The 27,192-nt window shown below is 38.8% G+C and overlaps 1 protein-coding gene across 1 annotated transcript; it reads left to right on the top strand.

Moving 5' to 3' along the window:
• The first annotated feature begins 8,852 nt into the window (after nucleotides 1-8,852).
• Lmx1a (LIM homeobox transcription factor 1 alpha) lies at nucleotides 8,853-25,527 on the top strand. The gene is made up of 4 exons (XM_034983416.2): nucleotides 8,853-8,978; nucleotides 21,456-21,657; nucleotides 22,690-23,306; nucleotides 24,124-25,527. Exons 1-4 carry the CDS (start codon nucleotides 8,888-8,890, stop codon nucleotides 24,369-24,371), a joined length of 1,158 nt encoding a protein of 385 aa, XP_034839307.1. The 5' UTR covers nucleotides 8,853-8,887; the 3' UTR covers nucleotides 24,372-25,527.
• The last annotated feature ends 1,665 nt before the right edge of the window (nucleotides 25,528-27,192 follow it).

Genomic DNA, 27,192 nt, shown 5'->3' with positions numbered 1-27,192 from the left:
AGGCGCACCAGCGAAGTGCGTGCGCCTCCCGACCTGGGGACCCAACGGGCGACAACTGCAGACTCCGCGCACGTCGCCTGCATCCCATCCTCCGCCTCGTCCACTGTGCCCTCTGCTAGTCAGAGGGACACGCGGAGAAACCTCCCCCCCTGCCAGGTCATTAGCCATAGCCAACAGTATCCCCGAAGAGAGATTATTAGCTATGTTACCGGGGTGTCCCGGCCCGAATATGCTCTTCCCCTCGGACGTATCCAGAAGGGACCAGCTGCAGCACCCAGGCACACTTGAAGGTTACCTGGCTGGCACCCGTAGATTTTAACTCACTAGCGTCGGGTTTGCATAGGTAGGCTTATCTACTTTAGTACCTATATCCTATACAGGGTGTAACCAGAACGCTAGCAAAAACTTAGCGTTATTGTTATACTATCTAAACACAATCCAATACCAATAAACATTTGCCTCATTATGTAGTTTTACTGATTTAGTATTTTTCAAACCCGCAAAATATAGCGTTCACAACTGGGGTCAGTGCCCCACCTATGACGTGGCATTGACTCCGAATGGCCTACTTACGCAACGTTTCTTGACCTCTAGCGTCAGTCAGATGTTTTTTTTGCAATATATCGTGAACTTTTGCAAAATATAGGATATTTTTTGTGACATTGGCTACTTTTTATCCCTGATACCTAATCAAAGAGTTCCCAGAGGATTTTTAAAAACCTAAATCCACACGTACGAAGTCGCGGGCATTAGCTAGTATGCCATAACTTTCGCGTCACGCCGGCTCCCCTCGGATTACACAAGCAAACGCCGCGGCTCCGCCCGCCCTCCGCATCACACGATGATTAAATGTTTCCATCCGAGTTGACTTTTATTTGTATTTAATGACGGCTGGTTGGTCGCGCTTTGTAACTTATAGCTGGCTATTTGAATTTTAAAATTGTAAACAGTTGATGTATTAATAAAGATTTAAAATTTTTTTTGCTTAGTTATCGAGAATACTTTTGTAGTGATCTTATAGGCGCGTTGGGTGATTTTGAAACGGGTACAAACTTTATGGTCTCGTCACCGACATGCCAATTTTATTAACAAGACTAGCTTATGCTCGCGACTTCGTCCGCGTGGACTACACAAATTTCAAACCCCTATTTCACCGCCTTAGCGGTTAAATTTTCAATAATCCTTTCTTAGCGGATGCCTACGGCATAGTAGTTATCTGCATGCCAAATTTCATCCCGATCCGTCCAATAGTTTGAGCTGTGCATTGATAGATCAGTCAGTCAGTCATTCAGTCACCTTTTCCTTTTATATATTTAGATGTTCAGAAAGTTCTTATAGTACCTATATAAACCGTTAAACTTAAGAGTTACATATCAAATTTTAGGCTTTTAGGACTTCAGGAAGTACCCTAGAGGTTTTGATGATCATCAGTGAATCACGCAATCGCCGTATTTCATATATCAATAAATCTAAACATTAGAACTAGAAGGTAGATAGAGCTGTTGAGGACATTTTATCCTAAAAAACCGGTCAAGTGCGAGTCAGGCTCGCGCAATGAGGGTTCCCTATACTACAGTCGTATTTTTTTCGACATTTTGCACGATAATTCAAAAACTATGATGCATAAAAATAAATAAAAATCTGTTTTAGAATGTACAGGTGAAGACCTTTCATATGATACCCCACTTGATATAGTCACTCACTTCGAAAGTTGAAAATACTAATTATTAGTTCATGACCACAATTTTTTTTTTGTGTGATCTAACCCTAAATTCACGGTTTTTAGATTTTTCCCCAAATGTCAGCTATAAGATCTCCCTACCTGCCAAATTTCACGATTCTAGGTCAACAGGAAGTACCCTGTAGGTTTCTTGACAGACAGACGGACAGACAGACAGACAGACAGACAACAAAGTGATCCTATAAGGGTTCCGATTTTCCTTTTGAGGTACGTAACCCTAAAAATTCAGCTTTCTAACCTTATATGGACCGAAGTTCTGACGATTCGGAAATACGACGAAAAGCTTCCATAAAAGTGCCCCGCCCCCTTTAGTTTGGCTCGTCTTGGCGGTAACGTGTTAATATAGAATAGATGGCCGATACCTAATTATTATTGATCCTTAGCCGACATCAGAATGTAGTAATTAATCAGTAGGTACTAATCCATGTTCTTTACAAATAGTTCTCAGTACTTCAAACAACTTATCAAACAAGTCAGGATACGTCTTTCCCTAAATTAATCAGGCCGCTTGTATTTGAACTTACGATATTCTTGTATTATCAAATGACATGAGCTACCTTCATTTACAATCATTGTAATTCTCAATTATCACACGTGAAAACTATGTCGATGCGTGAAAACCACTAGCCTAACGTAACGTACATAAACCTAACCTAACCCTATACCTAGGTCGCCTCCAACCTCGTTAATGGAAGGGAACACGATTCTCAGCAGTGAGTAAAACGAAGCAGAGAGAATATATAAAAATATGCATCGGGGATATTATTTAATTAAGATTTATGTACAGAACAGCATGCAGTGATGTCCGTAAGCCGATGCTGCCTTTTAGACTATCGTTCAAACTCCCTGCTTAGCTTTACGTAGACTAAAGTGAGGGTGAATTTTGATATATCTGCCTACACATACGGTGACTCTGAGAGGCAAAATATTACCTATGGATGCAAGATTTGTCTTCAGTCATGATTGATGGAAAATCCATCCCATACTAATATTATAAATTATTATAAATGCAAAAGTGTGTCTGTCTGATTGTCTGTCTGCTAGCCTTTCACGGCCCATTCGTTCAACCGATTTTACCGACCCAAAGATAGCTTGGATCCCGGAGAAGGACATAGGCTACTTATTATCCCGGAAAATCAGAGAGTTCCTATGGGATTTTTTAAAACCTAAATCCACGAGGACGAAGTCGCGGGCATCATCTAGTACTTAATAATGAGATACACTCGCCTATTTTCTCCTTATGTTAGGTATGGATGTAACAGGAAAGCCGTATTTCCTAGTTTCCAGTTGGTTCCTGGTGCAGTTCAACCACCCGTTTTGCCAGATCTTTTTTTCCACGCACATGCAAACTAAGTATTTTCAGCGGTGTCCCACTAGATTTATAGATGGGTTATTTTTTAATCTTAATCTATAATAATCTTTATTATCTTCTTAACAAACATGTAGTTTACAAAAAGTTTTATTGTGAAGCCCTTTCAAGGGACGGCCCTTTCAATAAAAAATTCACCTGTCAAGCATTGTATTCCTCTGTTGCTGCAAATTTTCATGGGTGGTGGTAATTATTACTTTACATCGGGTAATCTGCCTGCTCAGTTCCTCGCTATGTTTTTTTTTAAAAAGGGAAATAGTTCTCTACAAGGTGTTCAGTTTGTACCTACCTACAACAAATGTAACTGGATTGGATTTTAACCGTGAATGCTAAATGATAACGGGTTTTCGCTGTTTTGCGATTCTCAGAAAAGAATAGTGAAGATAAAAACGAAGTTGAAAACGTGCAACTTATCTTCATTAGAAAAGCTTCCAACGATTTGTTCTGTCTATCACTGTCTGCTCTATACAAAAGACATAGCTATGTTTGCAGCAGGGGTAAGCCGGTCCCTTTTCGCATAAGATTCTCCACGTTCTAGTATAAATAGACTCTATTTAATATTAGCTAAGGTCTAAATCTGATTGTCAGGTGTATATGATGGAGATCATCCGTGTCGGTGGCACGTGTGTAGCCAGCATTTATTGACGTGAAGCTTGTCCCACCCAATGGTAAATTAAATTCCACCTGTTTTTAAAACATAGCTCTATCTTTATTGCCATGGAAGCCATGGAAAGAATAAATAATCTGGGATCACTTTATGTTATCTAGGTGTCTCTAACTAAGGGTGAGATCTATAGAGCGCACTTTGACTTTGCTCAAATTTAAGATTGAGTTAAAACAAGACAGATTTATGTGAGAGAGCTCTGTCTCGTTTTAACACTGTCTTAAGTATAAGCTAAGTCAGAGTGCGCTCTATAGATCTCAACCTAAGAGCCTCAGCGAGCGATGGAGAGAGCTATTGTCACGCAGGCAATTTGGCTATGGGCGGAGGAACCACAGAGTTCTGAAATACCCCCATTTCGTCAATCTTAAGAAAAAATAAAAGAAATTGTACTTTGGTCGGTCAATTATTTTACCGATAGATTCAATATAAGGCTCGGTAAAATTACTTGTACCTACTTATTTGTAGCAGGTCATCTGTTCAAATATGTACCGCAAATGCATTTAATAAGTAGATATTATTTAACAGTTCATTGACTCGATAAAATTTTAACCACTATTGAAATACCTACGAGTATATGTGAAGGACTGGAAACTAAAATTTTATTGCAACGTTTCTATCATCAGCATCATCATCCATCATCACGACTTTGGATAGGTAGGTAGGTATGTAGAGAAGAAAGATGAGGAAAAAATCTTTTTTTTACTGACTTCCAAAAAGGAGGTTTTTAGGGTTCCGTAGTAAACAAGGAACCCTTATAGTTTCGCCATGTCCGTCCGTCTGTCTGTCCGTCCGCCCTCGGTTAATCTCAGAGACTATTAGTGCTAGAAATCTGTAATTTGGCATGGGTATAAATATTAATCACGCCGACAAAGTGGTGAAATAAAATTTTGATAAATATTTTTTTTATGGTAGCTCCCCTACATGCAAAGTGGGAATGAACTTTTTTTTCTCGTCTACCCCATAGTGTGTGGTACCGTTGAATAGGTCTTTTAAAAATATTGTGGGTCTGGGAACATCATTTTTTGATTACTAGATCCGTTTGTAAAATATGATGTTTTAAAGTGTTAATTTTTATTAGAGTCAAGTGTCTCCCCCCTCTATCAGCCAAATTGTAGTATATAGGAACGTGAAAAAATTCACAGCAGTAGTATATACAATAATCAATTTTAAGGAAAACTATCATGGCTAAGTAGGGTTCTTAGGTTAAAGAGTTACATCTGTTTTTCGAGGATTGTGACTACGGAACCCTACACTGCGCGTGGCCCGCCACGCACTTGGCCGGTTTTTTTTAAATCTAAACTTACAAAATTTTCATCTTTATAATAGACATTACTTAGTATAGAAAAGATAAAGAGAGAGCCAGCGCGTGCCAGACCTTCGTTATTTTATAAAAGCTGTAAATTTCTCTGCGTATTGTTCCCAACACTGGTAGGAACGTTTGTTTGGAATTTGGATCATGGTGGCTTTGGGAGATAACAGGTAAGAAAGGTGCATCTTACGTCAAATTATAAAGTAATATTTTTTTATATTTCCTTCGGAAATAATATTAGAAATCACGTCAAGCAATGCCAGACACTTAGTGTCGTGGAAACCCCTTGCCAGACACCCTTAAACTAACTAAGGGTATCTAGCAGGGGGTTGCCATTATAGTCGTGCTTTGGATATTCTACAAATTCAAAAATAATATCGCATTACGCAACTTCCACCTACCTATTTAGGATAGGTAGGTATTATAACAATAATAATAATAGTGACAAACATAATTATTTTTACTTAATTGTTATACTAATTATCGAGTCGTTCTTATGATTACAATTTTATAAAATCACTAGATGATGCCCGTGACTTCGCCCGCGTGGAGTTTGGTTTTAAAAATCTCGTGGGAACTCTTTGATTTTCCGGGATAAGAAGTAGCCTATGTCCTTCCCTGGGATGCAAGCTATCTCTGTACCAGATTTCGTCAAAATCGGTTGAACGGATGGCCCGTGAAAAGCTAGCAGACAGACAGACAGACACTTTCGCATTTATAATATTAGTATGGATTACTTCTTACTTCCATACAATTTTATTACCTAGATAGTTTGCCTCTCTATGGTCTGTTAACTCAACGAATATTTCGAAGAGCAATAAAAAATATTCGCCCGATAATCGTTAACCCTCACGCGTCGATGAGTTTTAAAACGTAAATAGGGCTTGTATTACCGTAGGTATTTCGTAACAAAACCCAATGGTAACCCGTCCACAGCTTTTTCCTTGTTCATCCCACCATACAGCTTCAAGTGGTAAGCTGACACAAAGGGCCCAAACGCATGCAGTGCTATTCATTCATTCATTCAATCCTATAAATGAAAACACAATAATAATTCCATGTAAATTTAATGCATGTATGAAGAGATGGATGTGGCGATTACGGTGCGTCTAGACTTTAAATTCAGAATACTTGACTTTGACTTTTTAAAATGCTGTTTTTAGACCATTAGTAGGTGGGTATTAAACTATTATTAGAACTTTGAAATCGATTAAGTTTTGTTATGGAATCCATTTTATGAAAAATGTGAAAGGAAATTTAAACATGATTTTCGAAATCTAAATCCAACGAAGAAGGTAGTTTGTACCTGATTATTTTAAAAGTAAGTACCTACTTAGATTTATTTTTGCTAATTTTCTTAAATATTATCATAGACGTAGATATGTAGGTAAGTATAAGATGTTAATTGTAAAATTAGTAGGTAATTAATTCTTTTAGAGGAATTTTCAAAAAGGATTATCGTATCGACTGGGGACCAAAGAAGGCATTATTAGGTATATCTACCTTGGATAAATAACGATTAGCTTGGCCATCCAATGCTGCCGGCATATTGGTTAACCTCACTGTGGTGGTTTCAATTAAGTAGGTTCTAGATTTTTTATTTAATTTTTGGTTTTCATTTCGATTTAAGTTTAGGTAGGTATATTAATCACACTGAATATTGCTATATATTTTTTTAATTTAATAAAAATTTAATACATAATTTTATATAAAATATTTATTTAAAAAAGTTAATTTTCTTTCATTTACCATATCCAATAGTATAGTATTTGGTACCCACATCAGCGATGTTTACATGACGGATGGGCGCTGGTGGTGGAAGTTCGTTCAATGGCAGAATTGGCCCACTTGAGCCACAATGAACCCAGCAAGATAGCTCTCGAACTACCACATTTTTACCGACTTCAAAAAAGGATCTTCAAAATAGTGAACAATACCTTAATAAGTAGATCCTACTGGTTCATCTCACGTAAAAAATTGGCTAGAAAAAATTATACGCCTGTACACACCGATGCATTCGCATGCGGTAAGCAAACTTGCGACAGTCTATGCTCCGCCTCAGGAAAATTGGAAAGTCATTTGTGGGAATTAGTGTAAAATCTTGTAATTAAATTCCACTTGAGACTCCACTCCAATCAGACTTGCCTTTAAACAAGTTTTAAAAGTTTAGAGATAGGTATGCTACTTGCTTTGTTAAAAGATTACAGCGCTAGTGGTAGGAACTTGAGCTTTAACCTACCTACTTCCGATGATAGGTACCTAGATATACCTAAAATGTTTACCTAGGTAGGTAGGTCTACCTATCTAGAGCCAAAACCAGAACATCTGTTTTTATCAAGTCCAATTCCGGAAAAAACTGCACAGTTTAGAAAGAAAAACAAAAGCTGGAATTAGAATATTCTGGCTTCTAAAGCACAAAAGTTTGATAAAAGGGCATTCAAGTCAAGTCAAATGATTTATTCAAAATAGGTAATAAATTACTCTTATTGATTGTCTGGTATAGTGTTAGATTTGTAAGATAATATAGTGGTGATAATTATAACGCAAACTTAAAACTAAAGCTACGAGGGTTCCAAACGCGCCCAGGTCTGAGAAGAGCCCACAACAAACTCAGCTGGGTATTCTTTTTATTAGGTATCACCACTTTACAAAATTATTGAAACTTATTAGAACTACTTATCACAAAGTCGTTAAGCAACTCATTCCCAAGCTTGCTTATCATTTAAATAATCCTTTACATTGTAATAGGATTTTTCAATTAGTTTACGTTTATCAAAGTACAAACGAAATCCCAAGTGCAGATTCGCTAAAATATCCAATCTATACATAGGTAAGTAGGTAGTTAGATAGGTATATGTAGCTACGCGTAGATATAAGTAAGACAACCGGTAGGATCACAAAATGTTAGAGCTTTCACTAAACTTTCACTAGACTTGGTACTAAGTAAGTAAGTAATAGATAGATAATTCGAAAAATACCAGAACAACTTTTTTTATGAAAAGTTTAACTACGGAAAACCAGAAGATCAGTTTTTATTAAAATTTCAATTTCAGAAAAAAACCAGAACATCAGTTTTTTATGAAAAGTTCAATTTCAGAAAAAAACAGTTTTTTCCAGATGTTCTGACATCTGTCTTTATTTGAGAAAAACCTGCACAGTCGGTGTAGGTACCTAGGTAGATCAAAAGTGGAATTAGAATAGGTATTCTGGCTTCTAAAGCACTTAGGTAAAGCACGAATACTTATTTATTAAAATAAAACGAAAGCAAAGATACACCGTAAAATACTTATTCAATCTAGGTTAGGCAGGTAAGTACCTACCTAGATAGGCACCTACGCGAAACAGGCAAACGCGGTAGGATTCCAATGATAGAGCTCTCACTAAGCTTTTGCTAAACGCGGTATAACGCGTATACCTAGGTACCTAGAGAATAAAACCAGAACATCTGTTTTTATTAAAAGTTCAATTTGGGAAAAACTGCACAGTTCATGTTAGCGGCCGCGTATTGAAACGGTGCAGTGGTGGGACGCCGACATTTTTCCAGTTTCCAGTAAATGAATGAAAAAATACAATTTGGTAACGTGTCGGGCGGGAAAATATCATAGCTTTGATCTGTATAATACGTAGGTTGTCTTACGGGCGAGGAAGGCGGGGCTTTTGGTACAGGCCAGCGCGATTGGCGGGCCGGCTGGAGGGGAAATTCGTTTGGTATGACCCGCTAGGGGTCGTCACTAGCTCTCTTCGCCATTGTATGGTCGACAGGCGCATAGATCGCCTCGGTGAAGTGTCCGTGAGGTAATTTATATGAAAAAAATGCTGGAGTTTTATACGAACATCAATTCGGGATTAATGCCGGAGAGCATGCAGCCTCCGCTCTCTTGCGCCGGGAGGACAGGTCAGTACCCGATCTCAGAATATATTTTATACTTACTTACTTATTCTTTATTTTTGCAACTAGCGAATGAAATTTACTGACACTTTTATATTTCAATTTCGAAACTTTATAACAATATCTACCTATCGCCTACCTACCCAGATAACCGATATCTAACATTTCATTCCAATACTTAGAAATTTTTAAAAAATCAGTCAGACGATACTTAGTAGAGTTTGATTTGTTGATGTTTCTACTAATACTTACAAGAGTTTTCCTTGTGGTCTGGTAGATGTAGGTACCTACATACCTAGTTAATAACTCGAGATACTTATATCTACGCTACAGCCTAGAACAAGTGATAAGGTAAGTAGTAGGATAAGTTTGTTTTTATTTTTTTAAGGGGTTTGCCTACAGCCTACTTACTTACATTTGAATAAACCTAGATAAGTCTCCCATACTTGCAATACTTATATATAATATATCTACTTACGTACAAATAAAATATTATTAAGAAACCCAATAGATATGAGAATTTCAATCGTCCAAATAAATGAGCTTTACGATTTAAAATTCGACTCAAACATCTAGGACTTGAAATTCATGACAATGCCCGCGATTATATTATATCCGCGTGGATTTAGGTTTTAGCAGGTATTTAGAATGTCTATCGAAGAAATTAATAAAATAAACTGTGCTCAAATCGGTTGGAATAGCATAATACCTAGATAGGTATCTAATATTTTTAAGAACTCAATTTTTTTCAAGAAACCGTCTTGAACATGAAAAACAATAGGTAGGTACCTACTTAGCTGAAAAACATTTCTGGTATACCACCTCTTACTTACAGTTACCTACTCTACTGTAAGCTACTTTCTTACTACTTAGTTACAGTGCGTCCCCCCGCCGCATACCCCGATAGTCATCTTGACCTCTCGCGAACTATAGGTAGGTAGGTACCTACTATATTCCTCACAACGATCTGGATCTTAAATTTAGAGTGAAGTCCTATAATTAGAGTTGTAGTGAAACTGCAGACAACGGATTCAGTTAACATTTCAACAAAGTTAGAACTCTAGTTTCCTCTAGACTCAAAGTTGGCGCTGCGGTAATCTTTGTAGGACGTAGACTTATATGAACAACGCAACTCGATGTTCATATAAAATTCATAGAATAGCGCCCGTTTTTCATCCGCACCAGAGTGAACTAGAGTGAGGAGTTCTCGGGTTAATCCTGAATGGACATCTGTCAGATATCACTTATTATCAACTAGCTGCCCGGGCGAACTTCGTACCGCCTAACAGTCGATTCAAATTTTTTAAATTTTTCTCTCCGTAAGAACCATCCTCGTAGGTACTTCAAGGAATATTATAAAAAAAGAATTAGCGAAATCGGTTCAGCTGTTCTCGAGATTTGCGATCAGCAACACATTTAGCGATTCATTTTTATATATGTAGGTATACCTACATAGAGATAGTTCCAATGGGATTTTAAAAGAATCTAAATCCACGCGAACGAAGTCGCGGGCATCAGCTAGTGTTAAATAAATAAAAATCGTCTTCAATTTTGACACTTTACTCTGTTTATCATCTAATTTGTTTACGATAAACTTCTGTTCTACATATTCATGTACTTAGGTAGGTAGGTACCTACCTATAATCCGCGACATTTCGAGATAGCAATCGGGATGGGGACGCCCCGCATACCCGCACAGCCCCCGCGCTAACCCGATGCGTGCGAGCGCATGCGGGTGACATGCGGGTGTGCAGGGCATCGCGTACATAGGTGAAACCCGCGACCTCGACGTTCTGTTTTTTTTAATTTGCTCTTTAAGCCGTTTGTAACAGCCAAATTCCAATCACTGAGAGAGAGATATTTAAGTGGTAGGTAATTAATGCAGCGGGGTCTTCTCCGTTTGACCTAGGCCAAGCCAAGACGGGGGTACGAGCCTCCAGGCATGGCCTCCTTGCCCGGGTGTGGCGCGGGGAAGTACGCTTCCCCGGTAACGTCCTTTGAGCCGTTGTCGGCTAAGGCCTGCCTTCTTGGCCTAGCGCCTCGAGGTCTCGGTTGTGTGTTGGGTCCTGGGCGCCCGTACTGTAGGCGGTAGGCTCGTCGTTGTGCACATGGGTATTGTCAAAGCCGGTAAAGCTTGTGTCGTCGTCATCTTCATCAGCACGTTGCGCTGGTGTGGGTGACCGCTCTACGGTGGGCGTCTTGGTGTCCCGATGAATGACGCAGTTTCTGACGTACCTCGGAGCTCCAACAATCAGGCGCAGGCACTTGTTCTGTTGAACCTGTAGCCGGCGCTTCTGTTAAGCTGAACAAAGAGCGTACCACGCAGGTGCCGCATACGTCAGGCGTGAGCGGACATAGGCTCCGTAGATACGGAGTTTGGTCTTCGGTGATAGTCTTGAGGGGAGGACCTGGTACAGCATCGACGTGGCCGCCTTTGCGTGGTTCACGGCGTGATCCATCGTAGGAACCATGTTTAGGTTACAGTCGATGCGGCACCCCAAGTAGCACACCGAAGTCTGCCACTCTATGCCCTGGCCTCGAAATTGGAGCTGACGAGCGGCTTCCGTACGCCGAACAGAATGGCTGCCGTTTTCCCCACGTTGACAGCCATTCTTAATTTGTCCAGCCATTCAGGAAGCAGGTTCAACAGGCGTTGCATGCAATTAGTAGCAACAATTTGGTGATAGGACAATGCAAGATACGCACTGTCGTCAGCGTAAAGTGACAACAGTACGTCTTCCTCCCCCTCGCGCAGATGTCCGGCGAGGGTAGGGATTTCAAAATACATATAAAAATTTTCATATTCAAACTAGATGGCGCCACTGGTACTGTATGGCGCGTTAGTGTACTGCTGATTCTTAAAGTATAAAACGTGTAGCCGTTCGTTTCTCGATTATGGTTCCTATGTGATGCCCTCCCATTGCACTGCGGTTGGGTCCACTGTAAAGAGGACTTAGCCAAGAGATAAACCAGTAAATATAGATAATTTTTGGAAGCGGGGAGTGCGGCCGACTCTCCTCAAACTACTTATAACAAAATACGAAATATGGAGACTGATCGATCACGATCTACCTATCTATTGTGTAATGTGCAGTGTGCACAGCACGCCTAACATGCGCACCACGAGAATGCAGCCATAGTCTGCCACGCTGGCCCAGTGCAGATTGTCAGACTTAACATACCTTTGCGGACTGTTAGGTTATTGTTAAAAACCGGCCAAGTGCGAGTTAGGCTCGCGCAACGAGGGTTCCGTACTACAGTCATATTTTTTCGACGTTTTGCACGATAATTCAAAAACTATGATGCATAAAAATAAATAAAAATATGTTTGAGAATGCACAAGTGAAGGCCATTTTCATATCATGCTCCACTTGATATAGCTATCTTTTTTTAAAGAAATTGACCACAATTTAATTTTTTTGTATGATTTAACCATAAATTCACGGCTTTCAGATTTTTCCCCTAATGTCTGCTATAAGACCTACCTAGTACCTACCTGCCTTTCATGATTCTAGATCAACGGGAAGTAGGTAGGTACCCTGTAGGTTTCTTGACAGATGGACAGACAGACAGACACAGACAGACAACGAAGTGAACCTATAAGGGTTCCGTTTTATCTTTTGAGGTACGGAACCCTGAAAATTGATTCGATTCCCGGCAGGGGCAAATTTGGGAATGTATTATTTCTAAATTGTTTCTGATCTAATAAAAAATAATTTAATGTATGTAGGTATTACCGAATATATTATGTAGGTGGGTAAACAAGAGTTAATAATGTTCTTTAAAAATATTTTTTAGGGTCAGTGCCAATGAGGTGCCATTGTGGAGTCTCATAAAAATATGAAGTAGGTATAGATAGGTAGACGATTCGCGCAGCTAATAAGCTAATTGGCACCGGCTCCAAAAAATATTATTATAGAATTATATTTAGCTCCCTACATAATATATTCGGTAGTAAATTTAATTATTTTTAATTTTTAGTATTTGGGGCTAGGTATTGAAGTCGGTTTTTATTTTTTTTGTAAAAGTTTTTTCAGTTATATACAATGGGTACAATATGTTAGTGATACTAACTGGGACCGCAGGTGAACAATAAAAATAAACCTTGTGTTTTATTCCACACGAATAAGTTTGTTCATTTGAATTCTTTATTGCAAAAACATAAAAATATATCCATATGCGAACTTAATACCTAGAGGTATTTTCTACCAGTAAAACCTTTAAGTACCTACCTAGCGCTATAAGCTGTGATAGCCTAGTGGTTAGGACGTCCGCCTTCTAATAGGAGGTCGGGGGTTCGATCCCGGGCACGCACCTTTAACTCACAAGTGCAACTCTAACGTTTTAAGTAGTTAAATATCACTTGCTTTAACGGGGAAGGAAAACATCGTGAGGAAACCAGCATGGCTGAGAGTTCTCCATAATGTGCACAAAGGTGTGTGAAGTCTGCCAATTCGCACAGGGCCAGCGTGGTGGACTATGGCCAAGCCATTCTCAGTCTCACTCTAAGAGGAGACCCGTGCTCTGTAGTGAGCCAACGATGGGTTGTTCATGATGACCTAGCGCATTTGCGCTAGGTCATCATGAACAACCCATCGTTGGCTCGTTGGTTGTACGTATTTACGTAGGATATTAAAATGTAAAATAGTTCATAATAAAAAAAACCGGCCAAGTCCGAGTCAGGCTCGCGCAATGAGGGTTCCGTACTACAGTCGTATTTTTTCGACATTTTGCACGATAATTCAAAAACTATGATGCATAAAAATAAATAAAAATCTGTTTTATAATGTACGGATGAAGACCTTTCATATGATACCCCACTTGATATAGTCACTCACTTCGCAAGTTGAAAATACTAATTATTAGTTCATGACCACAATTTAATTTTTTTGTGTGATCTAACCCTAAATTCACGGTTTTCAGATTTTTCCCCAAATGTCAGCTATAAGATCTACCTACCTGCCAAATTTCACGATTCTAGGTCAACGGGAAGAACCCTGTAGGTTTCTTGACAGACAGACAGACAGACAGACAGACAACAAAGTGATCCTATAAGGGTTCCGTTTTTCCTTTTTGAGGTACGGAACCCTAAAAAACTACTCAATAATTATTAAACTTTTATAATTACTTTTGAATCGTCAAATGCATCTAAGTACCACTGGTTCGGAATGCCTTTCCTACCGAGAAGATCCAGCAAGAAACTTAGCGGTTGCTCTTTTCAAAGATTTGATATAAGTAGGTAGGTACTTACCTACAATAAGGAATTGCAGTCCCGCACATTTTGGAGCGAGCTGCAGGTCAAATGAACGCTCTATTATCATTTATTTACAACTCTTCGATTGCGTAATATGCTTTTTCCAGGAGCATCTTTTAATAAATTTTTAAACTTAGGTATGTAAAGGCAAGTCCAAAATAGATTGCGAAATTTTGTTATAAAACGTTTAAATACTAACTCATTCCCACAAATTACTTTTGGACTTGCATTAAAGAGAATGGAATAAAAAATAATGGAGTAACAACTTGGTAAAAAGGCATTCCGAGCTAGTGGTAAATTCTTTTGACGATTCGAAAGCACTTGTAAAATGGACTAAGAGCTAGCGCGTGCTAGATTTACGTTATTTTATAAAAGCTGAAAGTTTATCTGCGTATTGTCCTCAACACTGGGAGAAATGTTTGTTTGTATCTTTGTTTGGATCATGGTGGCTTTGGGAGATAACAGGTAATAATACTTAGTGTAAAAAGTCTTACGTCAAAGTATTTCTTTAATACTTTCTTTGGAATATTATTAGAAATCACGTCATGCATTGCCAGACACTTAGTATCATGGCAATCTCCTGCCAGACTCCCTTATAAAAAATCTGTTTCTATGTACCTAGGTATGCATTACTCTTTAAAGAAAGACGTGAAAGTTACACGTACATAAAGGTAAACTTAGTGTACCTATCTAACTTTAGCACGAAAACTGTGAAAATTCGTTGAAATGTTTGCCTTACCAGAGGCAGTGGGCCGTATCGATCGCGTCCACCCATCCATGGTGCGATAACAGGGCAACTGTAGATCTACATATATTTAGATAGATAGTAGATACAACCTCGAGAAGAGCCATTTTAAATAGTCACTTTGGACACTTGTTAAGAATGTACCTTGTTATGGAACTAGCCTAGCCATCGACGTAGGAAATACCTTATATATATATAAATATATTTAATTTTTAAAACAGATTTTTGGGCCTGCAAGGCCACTTCAAAAAGTTAGGTTGGTAGTAATTCAATATGTTCAGTATTTAGTATTAAATTTGTGATGTTATGTGATGTAATATTAGTACTACTAACTTATCTATATATACATTTATACTAATATGTACAACTTAATTCTAATTGGCTAAGAAAAATGTACTAATCCTATTATACGTTTCTTGGCAATCGAACAATTCCGTGATATATTAGGCGCCAGTGCCATCTATTGACACGTTTATCAAACTGAGAGGCTTTGCATTTTACAAGTCGATTATAAAAAATAAAAAATATAAAAATAGCTTTATTTTCTCCTTACAATATTTTCCTTATTACTAATACAGTGCATAATTAACAAAAAATAAAAAATAAAAGAATTATTAGTAGGTTAGTAAACTATGTTTCTTATTCTTAAATAACTATGTTAGTATAGTGGGTTTCATTGTAAGGACCGCCTAGGGCGGTAAAAGCCTCCTCCATTAGAAGCCATTTCTTTCTATCTTTAGCTACTCTCGACCATGTTTTTCCTGCCACTCTGACTATGTCGTCACTCCATCTTTTGAAAGGTTTGCATCTTCTACGTTTTGAGTCTCGTGGGTACCAGTTTGTGACTGTATGTGACCACCTTTCGTCCGCAACTCTTTGTATGTGGCCTGCCCATTTCCATTTGGAGCGAAGAATGTGTTTTACGACGTCTTTTGTTTTCGTCTTCTTTCTTATGGTAACATTTTTTACTCTGTCTTTCAATTTTTGTTCCATTCCTTTTTGGCATTTGCTTACCTTGTCTAAGGTTTTCTTAGTTAGGGGCCAGGTCTGTGCGGCATAAGTCAGACAGGGTGTGAGACAGGTACTTATCCATAGCTTTTGTTTTGAGTTTGGTCGGTAGATTTCCTTTGAAAATTTCTTTCATTGCCCAGTATTTGTTCCACGTATTTTTTATTCTTCGATTTGTTTCTTTTTCTGTGCAAGACTTGAATGAAATCAGGTGACCAAGGTATATGTAGTCTTCGACATATTCTATTATTGAACTACAAATAACAATTGGTATTCGGTCGCTGTTTGTCATTACCTTAGTTTTACTCTCGTTCACTTCCAGTCCCATAGCCATACTTTCTTGGTTAAGCGACTCTAACATATATTGTAGGTCTTTTGGGTCTTCCGAGAGTATGACTAGATCGTCAGCAAACCTTACTATACCTACTTAAGTTGAACTTGTGTTCGAACAAGTGCTACCTTACTACATGCGCGCACGCTCAGTCCGTCTATTGGAACGTAAGTACGTGTATTGCAACTGTTTTTATAACATTGCGTAATGCCTCGCGCACCGCTCCATACTGCGGCGGCCGCATCGCCGTGTGCTCCGAGGACTTTGCCCCTGCGTCGCTCGTCCGAATCAGATCTAAGCGTTGAAAACATTAAACGGAACGCGCCGACTATGCACATTTTCCGCCATAACAAATTTAAACGCTCGGAGTATGTGATGACGATTTAGAACTAAAAATCACCAAGAAAAAAGATCGAGATGTTTTGTGGGTACCTACTACCTACCTACAACAGCGATCAAATCAGGAATGAGGAGATCCGGAGGAGAACTAGAGTAACTGACATAGCTCAACGGGTTGCTAAGCTGAAGTGGCAATGGGCAGGGCACATACTTAGTTCGTACAACCGATAGACGTTGGGGTCCCAAGGTGCTGGAATGGCCACCCCGCACCGGAAGACGCAGCGTTGGAAGACCCCCCACTAGGTGGACGGACGACATCAGACGAGTCGCAGGGAGCCGCTGGATCCAGGCGGTGCAAGACCGTGGCGTGTAGAAGTTCCCACAAGAGACCTATGTCCAGCTGTAGACGTCTATTGGTTGATGATGATGATGATGATGACAACAGTTGACGACATCCGATCCTCTGTTGAGTTTTTAGCACAAAGATATGACACACTTATCACTAGGTTTGATAAACTAGAATCACTCATCCCTTCTCATTTGTTACTGTAATTGTAAATCATAAGTTCACATGAAGTAAATAAATTTGTAATAAGTTGAATGTTTTACACATTCAAATTATTACAAACTTATAAAATAAAGATTATTTATTTATTAGGTACATCACGCCAAAAAGTAAACAAACAAATGGTGTGAATCCGCGATCACGAGACACGACTTAGAGTTAGAATTATGGTTCATGAGATAGGTACAGGCTACAGACCGCTGACAGGTAGACGGACGGACAGACGGACGGATAGACGGACGGACAGACGGACTGACAGAACATCGTAGGCTTAGTAATAGGGTACGTTGGCTACTTTCGGATACGGAACTCCAAGAATTCGGTTAAAAAGGAAGAATTCTAATCCTATATTTTATACCAGGTTTCGAAATAGTTAGCTCTCTATCTCCGGACGCTTCATCGTTTAGTTTTTATTCGGCTTTCCATCTTTACAGAAGATGCTTTTTATGTTCCGAACCTCAAAAGAAGACGGAACCTTTAAAGGATCACTTCGTTGTCTGTCTGTCGTGTCTGTCAAGAAAAGGGAATCATAACCTATTAGGTTACCTATTACTTCTCGTGACTAAGAATCATGAAAATTGGCAGGTAGGTAGCTCTTATAGCACAAATAAAGGAAAAAATCCGAAAACCGTGAATAGGTAAGTATGTGGTTACATCACAAAATAATTAAGTATGACCACAAATTAACTTTTTTGGTGCGATGTAAGCAAAAATTCACGGTTTTCAGATTTTTCCCCTAATGCCAGCTATAAGACCCACCTTCCTGCCAATTTTCATGATTCTACGTCAACGGGAAGTACCCTGTAGGTTTCTTGACAGACCGACAGACAGACAACAAAGTGATCATAATATAAGGGTTCCGTTTTTCCTTTTGAGGTATGGAACCCTAAAAATAATTGAAACGTGTTCATGAACAAATAATTATTAGTTTATTTAAATCCCATTATTAACTTTCAGAAGTGTTACTTAAAGCTTGTACCTACTTACCTACTACAATTCGTACCGGAACAATTTGTATGCGAGTCTGACTCAGACTTTTCTTTTTAAATAAAAGATCATTTAATTAATTAAAGATCATTAAGAGATTTAAAAAAAAGCTGTGATAGCCTAGCGGTTAGGACGTCCGTCTTCTAATCGGAGGTCGGGGGTTCGATCCCGGGCACACATCTCTAACTTTTCGGAATTATGTGCGTTTTAAGTAATTAAAATATATCACTTGCTTTAACGGTGAAGGAAAACATCGTGAGGAAACCTGCATGCCTGAGAGTTCTCCATAAGGTGTGTGAAGTCTACCAATCCGCACATCTAGCGTAGTAGGTATATAAGTACTATGGCCAAAACCCTTCTCATTCTTAGAAGAGACCCTTGCTCTGTAGTGAGCCGGCGATGGATTGATCATAATGATGCAGATAAACACAAAACCTGCGCATAAGTTACATACACACATTTAGTATTACATTAAAAAAAAAGAGTTATGAAAGATGCAAAAAAAAAAAAAAAAAATAAGATTATTATTATTAAAAAAAAAACTAGCATAGTCTAAGTATAAGCCTAGTGTAACGTAGTATCCCTAACGCACTGCACTTAGTGTGTAGTAGCACCAATTACAACAAAGCAATAAGAAAGGCAAATGGAGAAAAAAAAGCCAATCTTAGTACCGACCTAGAACAGTCTCCGACCGCCATGTCGGAGGTAAAAAGGGAGGAACACATAAAAAAAAAAAAAAAAGTACATACTTAGGCATAGTGGCTAAAACTCGTCTTATTTTCACATCGATTAAGAGTCAGGACGGCAGTTTTACGCCGACATTTTGTTCCCTGGTTGATCCCGTGACCCCCACGACCCGGCACGCCCCACCCCCCTCTCTTCCTGGGGCTAGAGGCGGGCCCTCCCTTCAGATTCCCGTCTAAGGAGCTGTTGAGACGAATACTTTCTGAGGCATAGTGATCCGTTGCTATAGCTACGAACAAGTAGCAACGAACACATAGCTACAAATACGTAGGTATGTAGGTATGTTTATATGGATTTTTATCTTACATGTTTGACCTAATTTCTATATCTATACTAATAAATAAAATTGAAGTGTCTTGTGAAGTGGCTAATCTTCTGAACGGCTGAACCTATTTTGACGGGACTTTCACAGGCAAGTAGAGGATTGACCAGGGCGTAATTATAGGCTACTTTTTTAACCAACTTTCAAAAAAGGAGGCGTTGTTTTTCTTCCTATTTACATCGAAATCTCCGAGATTACTGAACTGACTGATTGATTATCAAATTGCGTAGGTAAGTATAGCTTCTTTTTTATCGATAGAGAATCTTTGCAACATTGTTCCATTAAAAAATTGGATTCCAACTTCCAACAACAAACCGACGGAATTTAGAAACAGTCGGTTATAACTTGATATTGGAGGTACCTACCAAGTAAAGCCTTTTGCATTCCTAAATCATGGTGATTCCACGGGATTTTTAAAGGATCATGCGTTTAAATGTACTTACTTATTTGCATCTCTACTTTAGGTAGGCTACTTTTGGTCCTGTAAAATCAAAAGTTCCCACGGGATTTTAAAACCTAAATCCAAAATCAATGGGAGGGTGGGTGGTGCATGTCACATGCACTATCTTTTTCTTTTTTTATAGTGCATTTATGACATTTTATTACAAAACTACGACAAGGTGCTTGGGTAACTTAATAATTTTTATGCCATCTTTAACTAGTATTATCTAGATTATAATATGCCATATTTTGTACAATCATTTTATTATTGTATTGTTCTATGCCGATCTGACTTCCGTAAGCGCATGTAATGAGTCTAAATCGAAATAAATACAAATACAAAAATACACAATACAAATACAAAATGCGGCATGTTGCACCACACAGATTCAACTTGTTTCAGCGGATTATGGCAAATTAAGCTTTTGGTTCATTGTACAATTCTTGTCTAAAAACTGTTACGTGGCTGACTTTTCAGTCATTGGAGATTATGATTGGAAACCAGAATAGCATTATCACATTATTGCCAATAAGATACCACTACGTATACTATCCCACTGTCACCGTAATGTCACATACCTACTTAGGAGTAATTAAAAAAATAACTTTTGATTTAAAAGGCCTAAATATAATAAAGTATCATAATTAAATAACTAAGATTTGAAAAAAGGATCTAAATAAGAAAAAAAATGTATTTAAATTCTTATAGCCTAAGTACCTTTACATATTTATGATTGCATATGCGAATTATCAAATTGCTTTTTATTGTAATTAACTGTTGTGTTGTTTTTGCGTGAAAATGTTTTAGCTCACCTACGAAGTTAAAATAAAACAAAATAAGACTTACCTACCTACTACCTACTAAACTTATTCTAACAAACAAAGGTGGGAAAAGGGATGATTTCGGAACGCTCGCTTTGAAAAAACCGTGCAGCGACTGGCCGAATTTGTGTCCGGACTTGTCACTGGCGTGGCATGGGTTCAGCACGGTCTAGCGTGAATTAGCTTCCTCATACAAAAATAATTCGTTTGAATTGTTTTTGTACGAGAAAATTCCTAAAAATCATCGACGCGCTGGCGCGGGCAGATACCTACTTGTGGACTAAGAGCCAGCGCGTGCTAGATCTTCATTATTTTATAAAAGCTGAAAGTTTCTCCATTAGGTACTTTTAGGGTGTCTGTGGCAATGCATGATGTGATTTGTAATTATTCTGAAGAAAATATAAAAAAAATTGATTTTACTACCCGGTATCTCCTAAACCCACCATGATCCAAACAATTCCTCTTAGTGTTGGGGACAATACGCAGAGAAACTTTCAGCTTTTATAAAATAACGAAAGTCTGGCACGCGCTGGCTCTCTCTCTATAATTTGACATTGGTACTGATTCTGAGCACAACCTAATTTTAAATCCTCTTCTTACTAAAATGTAATATGAAAAGGACAGACGCAGTTTGACAGTTTTAAATTTAATTTTTAGATGGTACAACCCGTGATTTTAGCGCACAGTCGCGATCCTACTAAATATTTAAATTTGTAGCGAGCACTTAAATTTAGAGTCTATAAATGTAAAGTTCACGTTCTATCCCTTTTTAGCATTGTTAAAAAGAAAAGGATGCAGATACTCTAAATTTAGTTTAGATAAAGACAACGGAATCGGGGCCAGTATGTATGCTAAACCTACATTTTGGCCTTGCGTATTAAGAGGACCAACCACATGCTATTAATGATAGATTTGTTGTACACAGAGCTGAGTGCGAGCATCAAGCGGGAGAAACTCGTCGAAATATGCGAGGGCTGTGGACAGAAGATCCAGGACCGGTACGTGATGAGGGTGGGCGAACTCTCCTGGCACGAACAGTGCCTCAGTTGTTGCGTCTGTGGCTGTCCCCTCGCTCACACATGCTACACACGAAATGCCAAGCTCTATTGCAAGCCGGACTATGATAGGTAATTTTGTTTTATTAAGCGTCTCCACAGGCGGTCTGAGTTTGGACTGCAAGCCGACTGCGAAATTGCCGTTTGGATGTTGACATAATACATATAAATGCATCGCAACTGCCGATCGACGGCGCATCCACGTGCAGTCAGCGTACAGTGCTAGTAGGTAGGGTAGGTTGGTAGGTACATTGCGAACTGCGCAGTCTGTCAGTTGCGATGCAGTTGTAGTCTGAACTGCAATTTTGCATCGGCTTGCAGTCAAAATGCAAGTCTTCTTTGACCCAAGGGTGCATAATTGTGTTAATTCCTCCGTCCAGTCTAAACTAAATTGACAGATTTAATAATGGTGCTATCCTTTTCATAATGTTCCCTATGGAAAACGATAGCATTACTTTTAGATCTGTTAATTTAGTTTGGTGTATTGTAGACTGCTGAATTAACATCATTGGCTATTATGGCCTGAGCGTTTAGTCTCTCTAGCAGCCAAGCGTCTAAAAAAGAAGCTGAAATGGGAAACCTCTCTACGACAGCTATGAAATGCTCAAATGCTTCCATTTGGATGCATGAGCCGCCTCCAATTCTCTCGATAGAAATCTAAACTCTAGCAGTTTAGTAGATGCTTGGCTTCTAAATAGAAACTATTCCTCAGGCTATTGTAGCCAATAGCGTCTAGTCCTAATATAGGTATAAATACGTAACCTATCTTATAAATGCATTGCGAATTTATGCTTGCGTGCTAGCGAATTGTACAGTGATTAGCGAAATGTTGCGCGTCTTTCTTCTATAACCTGATTGTAACATAGTATCAAGTCGTAGGTACGCGCCGAACGAAAATGTAACTAGTACTGAAAATGTGAACGACCTATGTACCTACTCCTTCACGAAGCTCAGGCGTGATACATTCCCCTATTGATGCACCATCCGCATCTGACATCATTTGCGTTATCAGTACGAAAAAGTTCGGCACTTACAGCTTTTGCGGCAGTAATCGGTGATTAGTTTTGCGTGATAGATATGCGTCATAAGTTCTATTTTCCCCAGATTGTTCGGTGTCAAATGCACGCGGTGCGGCGACAGATTGCTCCCCCAGGAGATGGTCATGCGAGCGCAGCAATACGTGTTCCACATACAATGCTTCGTATGCGTCATGTGCTGCCAGCCGCTTCAGAAGGGTGAACAATACGTTATACGGGCCGGCCAAATATTCTGCAGGCAAGATTTCGAAAAGGAGATGTATTTAATGCAGCACGCAGAAGACGACATGATTATAGACGATGCAGAACGACCTCGAGACGGCAGACGTGGGCCGAAGAGACCACGTACCATCCTCACGTCAGCTCAGCGGAGACAGTTCAAAGCCTCTTTCGAAGTCAGCCCGAAACCGTGCCGCAAAGTCCGAGAAGCGTTAGCCAAAGATACGGGATTGAGCGTCCGAGTTGTCCAAGTCTGGTTTCAAAATCAGAGGGCTAAAATGAAAAAGATTCAACGTAAAGCGAAACAGGAGGGCGATAAGAATGCTGACAAAGAAAAGGACAAGGATGAGAAGAGCATCAAACAGGAATCGCCTTCCAGTGAGAATGGGAACTATCTCGGGTTAGACACGACGTATTCGGCATCAAGTCAGCCGCTCAATCCCAATCTTCCATACTCCCCTGATGGTACGTAGCATTGACCGTTCCCACTTGTCGTTTGTCGTTTGCCGTTTGTCACTTGATGTTCCAGTGGCAGTACATTTTGACACAAAATCGGTTTCCGACAAGTGTGAAAATTTTCCGCCATTGGAATATCCGATTTAAATTCAGGCCTGACAAACGACAAGTGGGAACGGGGAGTGAGAAGTTAAATATGATAGCCATGGGATTAGAATTTTATTATCGTCAGTGCGCATGCAGAATGCGCTAAGTGATTTTTAAAGTGTTCGCTTTTGATGAAATTTTGTTAACTTTTACAAGGCACAAGTTCAAGATATCACATTTTGATCTGTGAGATTTTGACCTAAGTACTTAAAAGGAATTCAATTTTTTTTGAAAAAAATAACATTAGTTTGTCCTGAAAACTTATGATTTTCCACAAAGCGGAATATGCATACGGAGCGACGCTATGTACCTAGCTATGACGCATGTATGTGTGGCTCAGGAGAAGTGTGAAATCTCTGCCACGGCAGGGTCTAATAAGATTCATTTCCATACCTAGGTACTAGGTTACGGATTCTAAACAAACTAGGTATTTTAAGATTTATCACGTTACATTTCCCCGATTCACCGTTTTACAATTATTTCTATAAAGTTCTTAAGACATATGGATTGTTTGGAGATCACTGTAAGGTCGCCTTTCATTTTAGACGTTTCTCCTGTATTTTTATCTTTTAGCAGTAAATATGTTTAAATTAAATTACGTTATGGCACTTCCCTGGGTTCTTTCACATATTCAGTCAGCTGATTTCGCGTTCGACTTATGCATAAACATTTTTTCCAGATTATCCAGCTCATTCGGGCGACAGCTTCTGCAGTTCGGACATATCTCTAGACGGGAGTAACTTCGACCAGCTCGACGAAGGCACTTCCGACACCATGAGCCTCCAGAACCTGGAAGTGCCCCACCACGCTCACCAGCACGGCAGCCACTCGTCCCACGAGCCTCTCAACCTGGGCACAGGGGCGATAGTCAACCCGATAGACAAACTGTATCTCATGCAGAACTCCTACTTCAGTACAGATCACTGATTCGCTGACCGCGCTCTCCGCGACCCTGACGTGAGGCAGCGCATCTACCCTAAGGACTTTACAAGGTGTACCGAAACTAAAACTAGTCAGTCGACCACTGTTACCGAAGCACACAACTCAGTGTTCGGATTCGGTTTTTATTCGACGTTGTAAATTTGTGTATAGTAGTGATATAAGAGACAATATGGAATTGAGTGAGTATCTGTGTATAGTCCGTACAAAATGAGAACTCACGCGCCATTTCAGCTCTGTGTCCACTGTCATGTCAAAAATACGATTCACTTTTACATTGAGGACTATAATCGTACTTACTTTTGGTATGACAGTTGATACAAAAAGTTAAAATGGTGCGTGAAAACATAAAATTTATGCATTATACCTAAGTAGGTTTGTAACAAAAGGAACTGTACCTATTTAAGTAAAGCACGTCATACGGATGCGTGCTTGTTATAGAGACAAAATCACTGCTTCATCTTCGTCACCCAATAGACGTCCATTGCTGGATATAATGATGTATTTTGTAAAAAAAGTAATTCATACCGTTTATAGAAAGTATTTTGAGGTTTGTTGTTTTCTGATAAGCCCTTGTCTTAGAATTTAAGGTCTTACGCGCTTCTCCATACAAACTTATTCATCAGACTATTCTATTTTTTGTTGTTCTAGATCTATAACTATGACTATTGATCTATCTAAACATTGTTTTACCTTTTTCATGGTTTACGCCAGACGACAACAAAATATAGTATAATCCGTGCTAAATGAGATCTCACTCGCCATTTTAACTCTATATGTGTCAACTGTTGTCAAAAGTCATGTTATGTCACTTTTAAAAAGGACTAAAATCGTACTTTTGACAGGACAGTTGACACATGAATGGCGAGTGAGTTTTCATTTTTTACGCATTACATACTACTACATTACTAAGTATTATAAATTAATTGATATCGCACATCTAGGTCTTGAGACTGATGATAATAATGATCATTGTGAATTGTGGTATAGTTAACTTGCCAATTGGTGATAGGATTCTCTAATAAATAGTTAAAACTATCTATCTTACCTTTGCCTATGACGGACCTACCTACTCTCTCTCTCCATTAATCTCTAACCATTTTTAGTTTGTATATCGAAATGTATAAAATGTAATCTTGCTTAAGTACCTACCTGTTAATAAAATAATAGAATTTGTGATGTTTGGTGTAATTTGTATTAAAACGTCTCTAGTCAAATGGCGTGTGATTTTAGAAATAAGTGAAAGCCAAAAAATAAAATAATTAATTATTCTGTAGGTACATAAGTAAGTACTTATCTACTACGAAAAGTCGTTGTTCTAAAATCGATGTAAAATATACATAATGTGAAATAGAAATATGGTTTTTTTTCCTATAGGTAAGTGAGAACGAACCTTTAATTAATTAACTCTGGCTTGACACTAGTGGAATTACTTTTAATATCCATCAGTTACCCTTATTATAAATACGAAAGTGTGTTTGTTTGTTGGTTTGTTCTTCAATCACGTCGCAAGGGTGCAACGGATTGATGTGATTTTTAGCATGTTAAAGACATGGAGAATGACATAGGCTACTTTTTATCCCGAAAATTTAAAGAGTTCCCGCGGGATTTGTATACTTAATAATAATAAAATTTGAAATGTTTAGTTTGTTAAAAAATATTAATTATATTCCAAAAATTTGTTTCGCATTGTTCACACTAATTCACGCATCTCGTTCTTGAGTAAGTAGGTAAGACCCGCCCGCAAAATATGTATGTGTCGCAATTTTCTTGTATTTGCAAAGTAGGTACAACCCGTCGGAAATATCTGCGCACCTCACCGGAATGCGCTTCCCTTCGCGCTTCTCCCAAGCTCGCCCATTTTTGCTTATCCAGTACCCAAAGAATATATAAACACTACGTTCTACCAGTACCGTTGCTGTACCAGTGCCAGTACCGTTGCCAACGCAAGCACGTTGCATGACGTCATTAAGCCGGCTTCTCAGATATTTCCGACGGGTTGTACTCTGTGAATAGCATGCTCTCACGATTGATTTGATAAGACTATGACTTGGAGCGACCATGGAGAGCATCCTTAAAGCGCCATCTAGTAAAGAAGCATAAGAACGGCATAGAGGAATCACGAACTAAAGCGGTGGGTGTATCGACGAAAATTAGTCGTAGGTGGATGTTAAACCATGACAGTAGAATCCTTTACTAAATAAACAAATCGGCAAGTGATTCTACCAGGAACCAATAGATGGCGCCGGTAGTAGGTACCTTGGGCCTTGAAGCAAATTCTATATCGATGCCAATACATAAATTATTAATCTATGATCGATGCCTAGTGTTGAAATTCAAAGCTACGGCCACACCTGCGCGTCATGAATGCGGGATTCGGGACTATGCAAATCTATACGTGTACTGTGTACACTTACGACTGTTGAAGTCTACGTGACTTGTGCACGTATGTATAGCTATATACTACTTATAATGAGCAAGCCATTTACCTACCTATCTCTTGGTTTATCGGTAAACCTGCATGGCTGAGAAATATCTTATCTGCTCTCCAATCAATTGTAAATGGGAGAGAAGTATAGGTATAGAAAATGCATGTACTACCTAGTCACTATTTTTTATTTGAAAAATAAATAGAAGTACCTACTTATATCGTTTTACTGAGATAGCTCACGAGGTGGAGGGTGGGTTGCGGGAGAGTGACAATTATTATAAAAATGAAAATATTCTTTTATATCAGACTCTAAAATATTTGAGTATTATTAAGTAATTTTTTTGTATCACAAAAAATCTCCTAACTCAAAGGCCTCCT

This window comes from Maniola hyperantus, chromosome Z (genome assembly GCF_902806685.2).
Source record: "Maniola hyperantus chromosome Z, iAphHyp1.2, whole genome shotgun sequence".
NCBI lineage: Eukaryota > Metazoa > Arthropoda > Insecta > Lepidoptera > Nymphalidae > Maniola > Maniola hyperantus.
The sequence above is the reverse complement of the archived record's forward strand: the minus strand, read 5'-3'. Positions and strand labels throughout refer to the sequence as shown.

Excerpts from the sequence above, each read along its gene's own strand:
- Lmx1a (XM_034983416.2), top strand. The coding sequence starts at position 8,888 with ATGAAAAAAATGCTGGAGTTTTATACGAACATCAATTCGGGATTAATG. Across the intron at positions 21,658-22,689 it reads TGCAAGCCGGACTATGATAG|ATTGTTCGGTGTCAAATGCA; the intron begins GTAATTTTGTTT and ends TATTTTCCCCAG. Across the intron at positions 23,307-24,123 it reads TCTTCCATACTCCCCTGATG|ATTATCCAGCTCATTCGGGC; the intron begins GTACGTAGCATT and ends CATTTTTTCCAG.